General features: G+C 41.3%; 1 protein-coding gene across 6 annotated transcripts in view; it reads right to left on the bottom strand.

Moving 5' to 3' along the window:
* Positions 1–5,181: 5,181 nt before the first annotated feature.
* The window catches only part of trit1 (tRNA isopentenyltransferase 1), a 49,568-nt gene continuing 40,831 nt past the window's right edge, over positions 5,182–13,918 (bottom strand). For 5 of the 6 annotated variants that reach the window (XM_052036230.1, XM_052036234.1, XM_052036232.1 and 2 more), the window contains 2 exons: positions 12,175–12,292; positions 5,182–12,026 (listed from right to left, as the gene is read on the bottom strand). In XM_052036230.1, the coding sequence (XP_051892190.1) occupies positions 11,914–12,026; positions 12,175–12,292 (231 nt within the window). In that variant the 3' untranslated portion in view covers positions 5,182–11,913. Of the gene's footprint in view, positions 12,027–12,174; positions 12,293–13,918 lie in introns of those variants that run through there. The other variant, XR_007957981.1, reaches the window with a different exon arrangement.

Genomic DNA, 13,918 nt, shown 5'->3' with positions numbered 1-13,918 from the left:
TTTCCCAAGAAAACTTTAACCGCGCATACAGTTAGTAATGTTAAAATTATCATGCTTACACAACTACTAGACTATCAGAATTATACAGATACATGTTTCCCATTTAACATCGGGAAAGACAATCAGCAATCACATTATCTTTGCCTTTAATGTGAGTTATCATGAGATCAAACTCTTGCAAATTAAACTCCAGTTTAACAGCCTTCTGTTCCTGTTTTTGACGGCTCAGAAACAGCAATGGGTTATGATCTGTATACACAGTCAATGGTTTTCTGAGCGGTGCAAAAATATACACTGAAATGTTGCAAGGCTAAAACAAGCGACAGTAATTCTTTCTCTATCGTGATAATTTCTTTTGATGCTCATTAAATTTCTTTGAAAGTAGATACAGTATGGTCAATGTCATCAAGGGTCCTCCCCTTCTGCAAACACACGCTCCTGCAGCTTCATCACTGGCATCTACTGCTAATGAAAATGGCTTTTCAAAGTCAGTGTTTTGAGCACAGGATGGTAGCATAAAATGGCTTTCAGCTTCTCAAATGCTTCTTGACAAGAATCTGTCCAAACAAACTTTACTCCCTTCTTCAGAAGATTAGTTAGGGGAAGAGCAATATCAGCAAAATTTTTACAAAATTTTCGGTAATATCCAACCATTCCCAAAAATCTTCTAACAGTCCTCGTACCTGTGGGAATAGGGAACTCAGATATTGCTTGAACTTTTGCCTGAACAGGAGCTTGCTTGCCTTGACCTACAACATAACCAAGATACGTCACAGCGGCATGGCCAAATTCACTTTTAGCCAAGTTAACTGTAAGGTTAGCCTTGGAAAGTCTTTCAAACAACCTTTCTAACGCAGAGATGTGATCTTCCCAAGCATCATTCCCAGTCACTAAGTCGTCAATGTAGGCATCTGTATGTTTTAACCCATGAATCACTGAATTAATCATTCTTTGAAATGTTGCCGGAGCATTTTTCATTCCAAATGGCAAAACATTGTATTCATACAATCCAGAAGGGGTTACAAAGGCTGAAATCTCCCTTCCTCTATCTGTTAATGGAACACACCAGTACCCTTTTAATAGGTCAATCTTTGTAAGAAATTTTGCCTTTCCCACTCTGTCTATGCAATCATCCACCCTAGGAATAGGGTAAGCATCTGACTTTGTTACAGCATTCACTTTCCTGTAATCTGTGCAAAATCTAACAGTTCCATCAGGTTTAGGTACAATAACACAGGGCGAACTCCAATTTGAACTAGAATGTCTAATAATATCATTTTCCAACATTTTATTTCCTGATCAACAAGTTTACTTTTTTCCACATTCATTCGATATGGGTGTTGTTTGATTGGTTTTGCATCCCCAACATCAACATCATGGGTAATTATCGATGTTCTGTTTGGAACATCTGGGAACAGATTTTTAAATTTTAAAATTAATTCTCTCATCTGTTGTTTTTGTGAAACTTGTAAATGGTCCAACTTCGTTTCAAGGTTCTCCAGGATATTTTGGTTTTTTAGTTTCGATGGAACAATATTTGGTCTAAATTGGCCTTCCTCAACATCAACATCAGGCATTCTAGAAATAACCTTTACATCATCCACCAAGGCCACAACTGAATCCCTCTCATAATAAGGTTTTAGCATGTTTACATGACAGAGTTGTGTTTTCTTGCGTCTATCTGGTGTTTTGATTATATATGTTAGATCAGTCACTCGAGATTCAACAACATAGGGTCCAGAAAAACGAGATTGCAAGGGATTATTTTGGCTAGGGAAAAATACCAACACCTTTTGCCCCACTGCAAATGTCCTAGGCTGAGCACGTCTATCAAAATATGTCTTCATTCTTATCTGGCTGGTTTTCAAATTCTCTCTCGCTAGCTGGCAGACTCTCTCCAACCGAGTTTTAAATTTTTGGACATAGTCCAACAGACTCAAGTGCACTTCCTCATTAACCCATTGTTCTCTTAACAACTCCAAAGGTCCTCTCACCCTATGTCCAAATACAAGCTCAAACGGACTAAATCCTATTGACTCCTGGATTGATTCTCTAACGGCAAACAAAAGTAAATGGATACCTTCATCCCAATCCTTTGTGTTTTCAAAGCAATAAGTCTTCAGCATATTTTTGAGAGTAGAATGAAATCTCTCCAGAGCTCCTTGAGATTCTGGGTGATATGCAGATGATACAATCTGCATTGCTCCCAGCTCATAGACTAGTTGTTGAAAAATTTTTGACATAAAATTACTACCTTGATCAGATTGGATTTCTTTTGGCAAACCAAACAAGGTAAAAAATTTTAAAAGAGCCTTTGACACCGTCTTGGCCTTAATATTTCTAAGGGGTATTGCCTCTGGAAATCTAGAAGTGGCACACATGATGGTTAACAAATACTGATTTCCAGTCTTAGACTTTGGTAATGGGCCAACACAGTCCACAATTACCTTCGAAAAGGGCTCACCAAAAGCAGGAATTGGTTTCAATGGAGCCACAGGGGGTTTTTGATTTGGTTTACCTACCATCTGACATGTGTGGAAGGTTCGACAAAACATCACCACATCTTTTCTCAAACCAGGCCAATAGAATTGTTTCAAGATCTTCCCTACAGTTTTATTCACACCAAAATGACCACCCAAAGGCATACTATGGGCCAGGTTTAAAATTTCATCCCTATAAACTTTTGGAACAACAACCTGATGAATAACTTCCCATTCCTCATTAACAGGAACATGAAGAGGTTTCCATTTCCTCATTAACACTCCATTTTTGACATAATATCCAATTGGCACTTTTTCAATCTCCTCACATGAGAGTGCTTTTTCTTTCAATTCTGTCAACTCAGGGTCCTTTGTCTGTTCCACCATAAAATCCTTCCTCGACAAAGACAAATCTTTAAATTCAGGCTCACTATAAGAATGTTGATCCTCCAGTGAAGACAGAAAAGTCTCAGATAAGGCATCATAATTTTCTTCCTGTTTAGGACTGTCACAAGGAACCACATCAGACTGCACCGGACTGTCTGTCTTGGCTAATTCTCTAGCTCTAGCTCGAGTCACTGCACATGATGGGTAAACATCTGGATCATTCTCAGACTCATCAATCCTTGGTTTGGTCGTTAACCGTACCACAGGAACAATTTCTCCATCTGCAAGATCATTTCCCAATAACAAAGAAACTCCTTCCACTGGCAACCTAGGTCTTATCCCCATCTCGACTGGTCCTTCTACAAACTTTGACTTTAAAATCACCCTGTGTAAAGGGACAGACATGGTGTCATCTGTAACGCCTCGCACTAGATTTACCTCACCAGTGTCACTTTCTTCACCAAAATTTAAAACACTGTCCAGCAAGAGAGATTGGCATGCCCCAGTATCTCTAAGAATTTTCACTGGCACCTGGGGTGACCCATCATTCAGTGAAACAAAACCCTCTGATACATAAGAACGGAATTCCTTTCTCACCTCCTCCAACTTTTCCGCTTTTACCTCTTGCAAGGACTGATCTTTAACAGCATCTCCTAAACATTTTTGATTTTTAATTGCCTGAAAGCAAGCATTGGGCACAGCTTCCTTCCTTTTCTTCAAAAGGGCACAATTAGATATCACATGGCCAGGTTTCTTACAGTAATAACAAGTACGCTCAACAGGTTTCTCCAGCCCTGGCTTCTTTTCATCTTTCCCTTTTTGATTACCTCCCAATTTAATCTCCCGTTTACCTGGATTGTCCTTGTAACTCTTTTGAAAGGTTTTAGGTTGTCCCCATTTGGATTTATGGGTTAAAGCATAATCATCTGCCAACCTAGCAGTTTCTTGTAAAGTTTCCACTGCCTTTCCATTTAAATATGTTGTTAATTCAGCTGGAACACATCTTTTAAAGTCTTCCACTAGTATCAATTCTTTCAATTTATCAAAATCCCCATCTACATTTTTAGCCATGTACCATCGTTCAAAACATATTCTCTTTCCATTGGCAAATTCCATATAAGTCTGATCTGCAGATTTCCTCAAGTCTCTGAAATTTGTCTATAAGCTTCAGGTACCAATTCATAGGCCTTCAATATAGCTTGTTTTACCTTGGTATAATCAGCTGCATCCTCAGCAGACAAAGCAGAATAAGCTTTTTGAGCTTTACCTTTAATCACACTCTGTACCATAAAAGCCCATTCTTTCCTTGGCCAGTTTGAACTCACAGCAACCTTTTCAAAATGTTGGAAATACTGATCAACCTGATCTTCTTCAAAAGGAGGGACTAATCGAACCTCCCTGCTGGCTGAAAAACCATCATCAGAATCAGATTCCAAACTCCTACGCTTCATTTGTAACTCATGCTGCCTCTGTTTTTCCTTCTCCTCTGCCTCAAACTTTAACCGAATTAGTTCCCGTTCCGCCTCTAACTTCATCTGAGTTAGCTTTTGTTCGGCCTCTAATTTATTTTGTTCTCGTTCAGCCTCTATCTTTAACTGGGTTTGCTCTCGTTCAGCTTCTAATTTCCTTTGTTCTCGTTCAGCCTCTATCTTTAACTGGGTTTGCTCTCGTTCAGCCTCTATCTTTGCCAGCTGCACCTGTGCCTCAGAAATTGCTATTTCACTGCCAGGAAACTGTTTTAACACTTCCTTCTCAAACACCTTCTTTTCCACATAATGGCCAGCTATCAGTCTCTGAATATCTGCCTTTCTCATAGACTGCTTTACTTCTGTAAGGTTTAACCTTGTAGCAATCTTTATCAGATCATCCTTTTTCGCCACCTCCAATCCCTTTTGGGTTGGTGACTCCAAAAATGCCTTAATATCCATTGCTGCTGGTTTCCACACACACAAGCCAATTAAAAAGAATTTATCAGACCTCCCTCAACAATCTTTGGATTGAATCCCGGACAAATCTCGTTAACCTTGGGAACTATCCCGGACGACACTCGTTAATCTTTGGATTGGATCCCGGACGAATCTCGTTAACCTTGGGAATGATTCCGGATGCGCCCCCAATTTTGTCACGAACCAGCAACAAAAGAAACACACTGAGCATGATTTAGCGTTAAAAACTATTTTATTAATTACTACTTATGATAATACGTAAAATAAAAGTAAAAATGTTAGTATGTTAGAAATCAAAAATGTTAAACCTCGAACGTTAACCCCAAAACTAAACTCTTTGTGTGTGTGTGTGTGACAAAGTCCCAAACTCCAAGTTCCGGAATGGTTCTTAAAGTTCAGTTCCGCAAGTCATAAGGTGAAACATGAGCAAGGGCTTCTTCAACGACCACCGTTGTCTGAAGATAAGACGTAGATGTAGAAAAACAGAGAGTACATACGAAATCCAAATGTTCCACGATGGAACCCAAACGACACTTCAGTGTTTACTCGGTAGTGACTTCCTCACCCCGAAAAGCATCCGAATCGTGGCCGTCCACACACAAATACCTGTTTCCTTCTACAGGTCAGCAACAAAGTGAACTCCACCGGATTACTTCCAACTTCCATACATGGATTTCTGTGGCAGACACAGTTATTGTTTCTCATCCATCGATAGAGAAAACTAGCAGGCTGGTGTCTCTCTCCCTTCTCCTCCTTCCTTCTTCAACAACGTCATTATGTCCTTTATCTTCTATTGACGTAAGGACGCCCCACACACACACACACTCTCTATCTTAAAGGGACTTTCACTGAGTCCGTAACACTTGCATCATTCCCACTCTCCCCTCCTTCACCTGGATCCACCTATCACCTGCCAGCTCCTGCTCCACCCCTTACACGCCCCCTCCCCCGCCCCCAAACTTTTATACCGGCTCTCTCCCCTCTTTCTTTCCAGTCCCGATGAAGGGTCCTGACCTGAAATATCAACTGTCCATTTCCCTCCATAGATGCTGCCTGACCTGCTGAGTCCCTCCAGCATTTTGTGTGTTGGTTAAGGTAAATAATGTGCAATTCTCTTTCCCACAACTGTACTTCCAGCCTCAGACAGCTCAATGCAATACATTACCTGATGTGGCCCGAGGGCAGATGTTAGTATAGTTCCCCCATGGTTTATATTTTGTGCATGCTCAAATCTGAAAATCTATGAGTAATGTTCCAAACTCTATTCTGAAGAATAAGCTAGAGGATTAGAGCATGAGCACTGTAACAGTTTTGTGCTGGAAAAAGAGAGAAACCAACCATAGATCATTAAATCTAACACTGACAGTGCATAATAGCTGATATATAGGTGATGGCCCATACAGTGCATCAGGACAGAGTGGCCCAGTGGTCCCAGTCCTCTGCAGTGTTGAGTGGCACCTACAATGTCTCACAGCTACAGGCCATAACCTACAGCTGGATGCTGCAATGAAGAATGGCTTCATTATGTAAGAGATCAGTCACCAAACAACGTAATCCAGTTCACCTAAAGAAATGTGGACCTGAAGGTAAATCAAAAAGACATGATTTCAAGGCCAATTTTTAATATGACAGTAAAATTTCAATTAACAAATGTTACAAGTATTTACAACTCCCACCCTTCAGGGAGCCAGCATGGTGCTCGTGAACCAGACATGGGAACCGCATGTGATAGTGTACCAGCTCTAAGCATTGTGTCACCAAGGAAACCAGGATTTGGTGTACTGGAGCCAATGGCAGCAGAGTTCATACGGAGACTTGTAGGTGGGGTATTCCTCGTTCTCCAATTTCAGTTTCTCCACTGGTTAGTCCTGCATCTATTTCTTTTGTTTTACATGCCCCCCCTCCCCCAAAGCCTTTCAATGATGTCCTACTTCATGTGGCATCCACTCTTAAGCATTCTATGGAATGGTATCCCAGGCCATCTAGAATTACCTTCAACCTTCCTTGCACAGTTCTTCCATTACCTGCAGTGAATTTTCACTCTCCGAAGCCAATAGATTAATCACCATGAAGTCAGCAGTAGGACGGTACCGGGTAGTCCAGACATGAGCCTTTGCTGCTCTGCTCCCAGATCATGTAGTCCTGTGGCGTTTGTCTGCAGTTTCATATCCACTTCAAAACACTGAACACTGCTTGGGGATATTTTGGAGCGTTGAAAGATTCTTCACTCCAGCTGCAAAGACACTGAGCGCAAACCTTGCCACAGACCTTGGGATGGGTCACTCTTCCACAAACCTTTCTGCACTGACTGTTCATGAACATTGAGTGCAAGTGAGTCCTCCCGTAATTCCTTTATACCCTGCTCTATAAAAGCTCCAATGAGGATGATTGTTGCCTTTGTTGATGTGGCTGTCGGACTGCAGAAACAGAGGTGGTGGTGAAAGCTGCTGTTTGTTGGACAGTAATCAATACCACAGTGAGACGAGGTTCCACATCAGTAAGGATTACTATGAAGTCAAGACAACTTCACCAGGAAGCACAGTAACAAGCCAGCATGGTCCTCACGAACCAGACAGGGGCACCATATATAATAGTGACCCAAGCACGTGCTTGAAAGGGGAAAATTATTTTTAACCCTCACACTGCAGTCAACACTAAACATGAGCATCCAATGGAAAGTAACAATCAGCAGCCCGACAGGAAAAGAATGACTTGTGTTCAGAGAGTAACATCTTTCAGATCAACCAAAGAGATTTACAGACAATAAAAGAAATTTAAAATGTTATCACTGTTATAATGCAGGAGTTAATTTAAATCATCTGGACAGCACAAGGCAAAGGAAGTGATGATCAAACTGTAGACTTCAAATTATATTCCATCCATGTGTCTTTGGTTCAGTTTTGGTCACAGAGACATTAGGGAAGGTTTCAAGTTTGGAGGCGATTCACCAAAGGATCATTGGAAGATCAGATGTTGTAATTATACAGAAAACAGTGTGGTGTGGGGGTCACTGAGTGTTGTATCAACATGTAGGGGTGGGGACAAGATCAATGAGTGATGTACCACAGCTGGCAGTTCAATCAGTGGACGTGGTATCGCAGAGAGAGTAGGGATGGGCTTTTTTGTAGAGTGAGGATGTATCGATCCCAGGTGTAGCAGACCACAACATAATGGTGGGGTGACCACTAGAGGCAAGTGTAATCACTTAAGAATGGAGTAGCTGAAAGCTGGTCATTAAACTTTTAATGTGCTTGGCGCATGGTTCAATCTATCATCAACATACTCTCCGGGCAACTGTTGGGTGAGGATTCATTTCATCAAAGAATGTGGTCAGTATCTCATTTACAACAGTCTATCCTGTCATTATTCAGGCAATGTTTACTAACTAGAACTGCAACACCCCAAACTACCACATGTGCTGGATGGTGTCAACATTGGACCAACAGAATTTAATCATTAAAACAGATTAGCTGATCATTCTCTCATTCCTCCCTGTGGAGCTTCGCTTTACTCAATATGGCTGCCACATTTCCCAGTATTAGAGTTGGCATGTCCTGAGATTGCAAAAGGAATTATAAAACTGCATTGTTTTTTTCTTTGAGCCTTCATTCTCCCCATTAACTTAAGTGTCACAGGCTGAATGTTGAATCCAAAACTAAGATCCACTACAAGTCAGAGTTCATGGTTCTCTCTGCATCACTGCATGTCAGCTCCAGGATAGCACTGTGGGGTTCCTCAGAGGTGTTCTAGGCTGTGTCATCAATGACCTTGCTTCCATCATAAGGTCAGAAGTGGGGATGTTTGCTGATGATTGCATAATGCTCAATTCTGTTCATAACTTCTCAGAAATAATCTAGGTGTTGCTGCATGCACTCAGGGCAGTATGCCAACACTCGGACACAGACTGATGCGAGAAACAACAGTCATAACAGGAAGGTGTTGGACAGTGAACACCTCCAGCAACAGAGACTTCTATTCTTCGCATTCAATGACATTATCAAGTCCCTCAGCATCAAAGTCACCAGAAATTTCAGCTGGATTAACCATATATATTCTGTGGATACAAGAGTAGATCACAAGCTGGGCACCTTGCAGGGAATAACTCCCACGGTATGGGAGTTAGCGCAGAAACAGGCACTTGGCACACCATGTCCGCGTGGACAGCAAAGCAATTCCCTCCTGACTTCTCACAGCATTTTGATTAATTATAAAGCACAAGTCTGTGGTGCAGTGGAAGACTCTCAGGTTGCCTGGATCAATGGAACACCAACAATACTAAGGAAGTTCAGTGCAATCCAGGACAAGGCAGCTTGAGTGGCATTGCAGCAGCCAGCCTAGACATTCATTCCCACCACTAATGGGGCAGCTTAATCCACAACATGCAATATACTTACTCATTAAGGCTAACCTGGCAAGTTCTACTAAACCTTTGTCTTTTACTGCCGAGAAGGACAAGAGTTGCAGGCAAAACCTACAGGTTCCCCTCTTATGTCATACAGCATCCTGACTTTGAAATATATCACTCTTACTTCATCATCAATCAGCCTTGAACTTCCTAGCCAACAAAATTGTGGGAGTAATTTCACCAGAAGGCCTGCAGTTGTTTAAGGTGGCTGATCATTTTCTCAAGAGTAATAAACGCTGGTTTTGTCAGTGATGCCCATAACCACTAAATGGATAGAAATACAGTATGTTGCTCCTTAAACATAAAACCAAAATAACAATAAATAGCAAAAATGGGCAAAGATCCTTTCAAACAGGTTGTAAAAGCAGCTAAAAGGGACCATGGAATTGCAAAATAAATAGATTGTCTCCCCACAGCCCTCCCCCCACCCCCGAATATTTTGAATAGATGGGTTCTGGACCTCAAATTGATGATGATGTTGCAAATGAAAATAAGGGAATTGTTGAAATGCTGAATAATTACTGTCAATATTGAATGTAGAGATAGAAGACCAAATTTCAAATATTCCAAGGAAGCAACTATGTTTTCAGGAACAGGGTTTCACCGGTAATAATATGCTGCATATTATGATGGCAATAATATGTGACAAGCCCATAGGACCAAATGCTTTCCATTTCAGGATTATGAAGGAAGTGATAACATTTCAAGTGCTCAAGCAATAACCTCTGAAACTTTCCTTGTTTCTGAAACTATTCCTTTGGATTGGAAAACTGGACTAGTCACTTCATTAAAGGGGCAGGAAGCCAGTGAATTATAGGCCACTTAGCCTAACATTTGCTTTGGGAAAATTTTCTGAGCTCAGATTCAGGGATTGAATACCTTGAAAATGTTTCAATTCATTGGTGACAGCCAGCACAGATTGTAAGGGGTAGATGGATTGGAATGAATGTCCTGAAAAGACAACATTTTTGAAATGTTATTTAGCTAATGACAGAAGTACAGAAAAAGATGCACATTAGATATTGTTAGTTAAAGGTGAATTGTTAACCTGGTTAATAAACCAGCTGAGTGGCAGAGAGGCAAAGGGATAATGAGCCGGTTTTCTTAACTAACAGGTGGTGATAGTAGTGTCCACAAGGATCTGTATCGGAGCTATCCACAATACTTACTTTTAATTTAGATGGTTATATTGAAAACAAGTTTACCAATGCCACAAGAGCTGGATTGCAAAGCACTGTACAAGTATAAAATTAAAGATATTACCTTCATTAAGAAAAAGGGGGAAAAAACTGGCAAATGAGGCCAAATCAAATGTGATTTACAAAGGATAGAGCAGACTGTCCCCTAAATAGTAAAAACCTACAAAGAATAGATGTGCAAAGTGATCAAGATATCCATATATGTAAACATGTAAAATGGAAACGCGGAAAATGGAACTACAATTCAAGTGGATAGAAATTATAATTGAGTTATTAAAGCCTTGGTCGGATCACATCTTGAGTACCATGAACACTTTATAGTCTTCATATTCAAGGAAAGATGCAATGACTTTGGAGGAAGTATAGTACAGATTTACCAGAATGAAACCTGGACTTAAGTTCCAAGGATACAAAAATTAGGGTGGTGGGAATTTAAAAATCAGTATTAAAGCCCTGTGGTTCTGCAGCAGGTTGGGTGTACCTGACCAGCCTCTCCATCACTGGACATTTCTTACCTGCAGCTGGTGGGAATATTTAAAGAATAGTCATTCATGACATCCAGAACAGAAATGGAAAATTAAAACAAAACATTCAATAGGAACCATGTCCTCGGCTTAGACTGCATGTTTGCTCCCATTTATAGAATTCACTTCACATTCCTGCGATCTGACAACCTTTGTTATTCTCACTCTCCGCACTTGCACCCAAGAGACAACGCACTGCTGAAGGGAATTTGTCACTTGTTGTCAGTCCTTGCTGCCTCCATCCTTCTTTCAGGTCTAACACGCAAAGTGATACAGCATACCATCCCCTGGGAGAAGTCACCATGAGTCAATGAGCATCACCTTCCACGTCAATGACTGGCCATAATATCTTGTCGGTATAGGCATGTGGAGAATAGCCCTGAACAGACCATGATTCCAAACATCTGTTCCTTCTATCATATTTGATCAGTTCCTGCTGAGTGGTTTCAGGTTATGGTTGCTAACTCTTTGGAATGAATGATTAATCCCCTGGATACCTCAGTGAGCAAACCATGCAGGAAAGTTCACTAGGCTCCTTAAATAAAATGCATCTTTTAACTTTACTTCAACACTACTGCAAGTTAAAATAATGGTGAGAAAAGATTGACTGGACAGCGAGGCTGGAGTCAAGAGGTGTGACAATCTCCAGGAATACACCCAGCCACCTTCAGCAAGCAGATATCAATTGTCTCCAACTTTCAAAGGAAAAAAATGTGCAATCTTTACCTGACAACTGATCCAACAGGAAGCTCCAGGGATACAAGCTAGAATATCGACACCAAATTCAGTGTTAATTATAGGAACAAATAGAGGAATAGCAGCAACGGTACGTCCTTTAATTATAGAGCTATTCTGCATAAAGTCTCTAATAGGTAATAACTTCAGGCCAGTTACTGCTCTAGACCATCCATACCAGTTGATTCACATCCCTGGGCAAGTTCCTGTGATATAACTGCAGATTGGAGGTAGCCTCTACACTTCTTGTGGAGTGTTTTCAGTGTCAGGGGAAGTGCATGTGCTTAACTGTGCCTCCGCCCTCCTCCTCCTCTTCAAGTTGTACTGATGATTCTTGGATTTCAGGTGAGCTGCAAGGTAAGCATTCAGAGTTCACTGAACGGTCACTCTCAATCTGGCATCCTGCTAGTGTCCTCACCCTAGCTTCCCCAACAGTCCTTCACTTAGCTTCATCATGCATGTTGGGTCATTTTCCTGACATGGTCCAATTCTTCTTACCCTTCCATTCTTGGTCACCAAGGATGATTTTATCACACAATTCACATACTCGCCGGTTCCTCTTCCCATCATTCTGGTCACGAGCCAAAGTTAGTGGCTGTGCTGCAGGTTTCTCTCCCTGTAGACATGGAGGGCAGCTATCAAATAGGATTCATTGTGTAAACATGAATTAGATCACCAGTAAACAAAAGAGGAGATTGGAATCAGCATGCTGAACAAGATAATCAGTTTTTGTTCATGGGAGATATCAATACGTTTTTGAAGGGTCTTGTAATTTCCATCCTCGAGTAAAGCATGCTTAATTTCCCTGCCACCATTTTCACTGAGGGACTACATTTAAAGAATTTACTTTTACAGGGGCTATCTTCATCTCAGGGTGTCCTAAGGTGTTCTACATCCATGACACTACAGGCACAACAATGTAGAAAGGAGTCACAAGTGTGACAAACAGCAAAACCATAAATGACCAGATTAGTGATGTTGGTTGAAAGGTAGTTTAACCAGCATACTGGGCTACCTTGTTTTATCTGAATCTTTTGCATCAACCTTGGAAAGCAGTGTAATCTCAAATTACAGGGGAGTTTAATGTAGATTTACGTGAGGCAGGGAGTCGGGCAAAGGGCAAGCTCAGCTGGTGGTGAGCAGGGAACGTGAACAGTAAAACAAGCTGTAGATCAGGCCATTCAGCCGACTGTTCGTTATAGTACTTCCTGCGGTGCACCTCTCACTCAATTCCTTTGTTCTCATGTTCATTTGGATTCCCTTCAAAATTTCTGTATTACTCACCTACCCTGAATTGCTGGGCACGTCCTCCAGCTCTGCATTTTGCAACTCCCACATTCTTCTGTCAATGTTCTTGCTCTCCAACTGCTCCTACTCACTCACTGACCAGATCACTTGGTTTACAGCTCATCCCCATGGTCATCTGGTTTTACCCTCTCAGAGACATCCTCCCTTCAGCTTAACAGGCTTCTTTTATCTCTTTCAGTTCTGATGAAGGATCTCCCACCTGAAACTTTGACTCTGTTTCTCTTTCCACATCCCGCCTGACGTGTTGAGTATTCTCAGCATTTTCTGTTTTTATTTTAGATTTCCAGCATCTGCAGTTTTTTTGATTTTCTTTTCAAATTACATTGCCTAAAAAAAAATTCCCTCACATCACTCCAGTTGTTTTGCTAATTACCATGGCTGCTTCTTCTGGTTACCAATTGTTCTGCCATTAGACACAATTTCTCCAATACTCCACTGAAACCTGTCATGATTTTGATCACCTCTGAGAAATCTCTTGAAACTTCACTGCCTAAAGAAAACTTGCAGCAGTCAGAGGAGAGGAGCCAGCAGCTTTTTTAAAAGTTGTTTCTGATTGGCTAAGTGTGTGGCAACTCAGCCAATAAAAATAAAGCTAAAGCAGAGTGGCCATTTTGGAGTGGGCCAGAGTAAGAGCGGGGAGCTGAGGCTTTATCAAGGAGGCACAGGTAAGTAGCAGATAAGAACAGGTATGGATTTTATTTTCCTGTTGATCTGTGACCTTTGACTTAGTGTAGACAAACTGGCAGTCAGGGCAGTGGAATGCTCCTCCTACAAGATGTGGGAAGTCAGGGAACCTAATGGTCTCCCTGATGACTACATCTGTGGGAAGTGCACCCCACTGCAGCTCCTGACAGACCAGGTCAAGGAACCAGAGGTGCGAGTGGATGTACTCAGGACCATCTGGGAGGTGCAGGAGATCACAAATGAGAGTTTT

This window comes from Pristis pectinata, chromosome 22, assembly GCF_009764475.1.
Source record: "Pristis pectinata isolate sPriPec2 chromosome 22, sPriPec2.1.pri, whole genome shotgun sequence".
Taxonomy (NCBI): domain Eukaryota; kingdom Metazoa; phylum Chordata; class Chondrichthyes; order Rhinopristiformes; family Pristidae; genus Pristis; species Pristis pectinata.
This window is presented reverse-complemented; position numbering and strand designations above follow the sequence as displayed.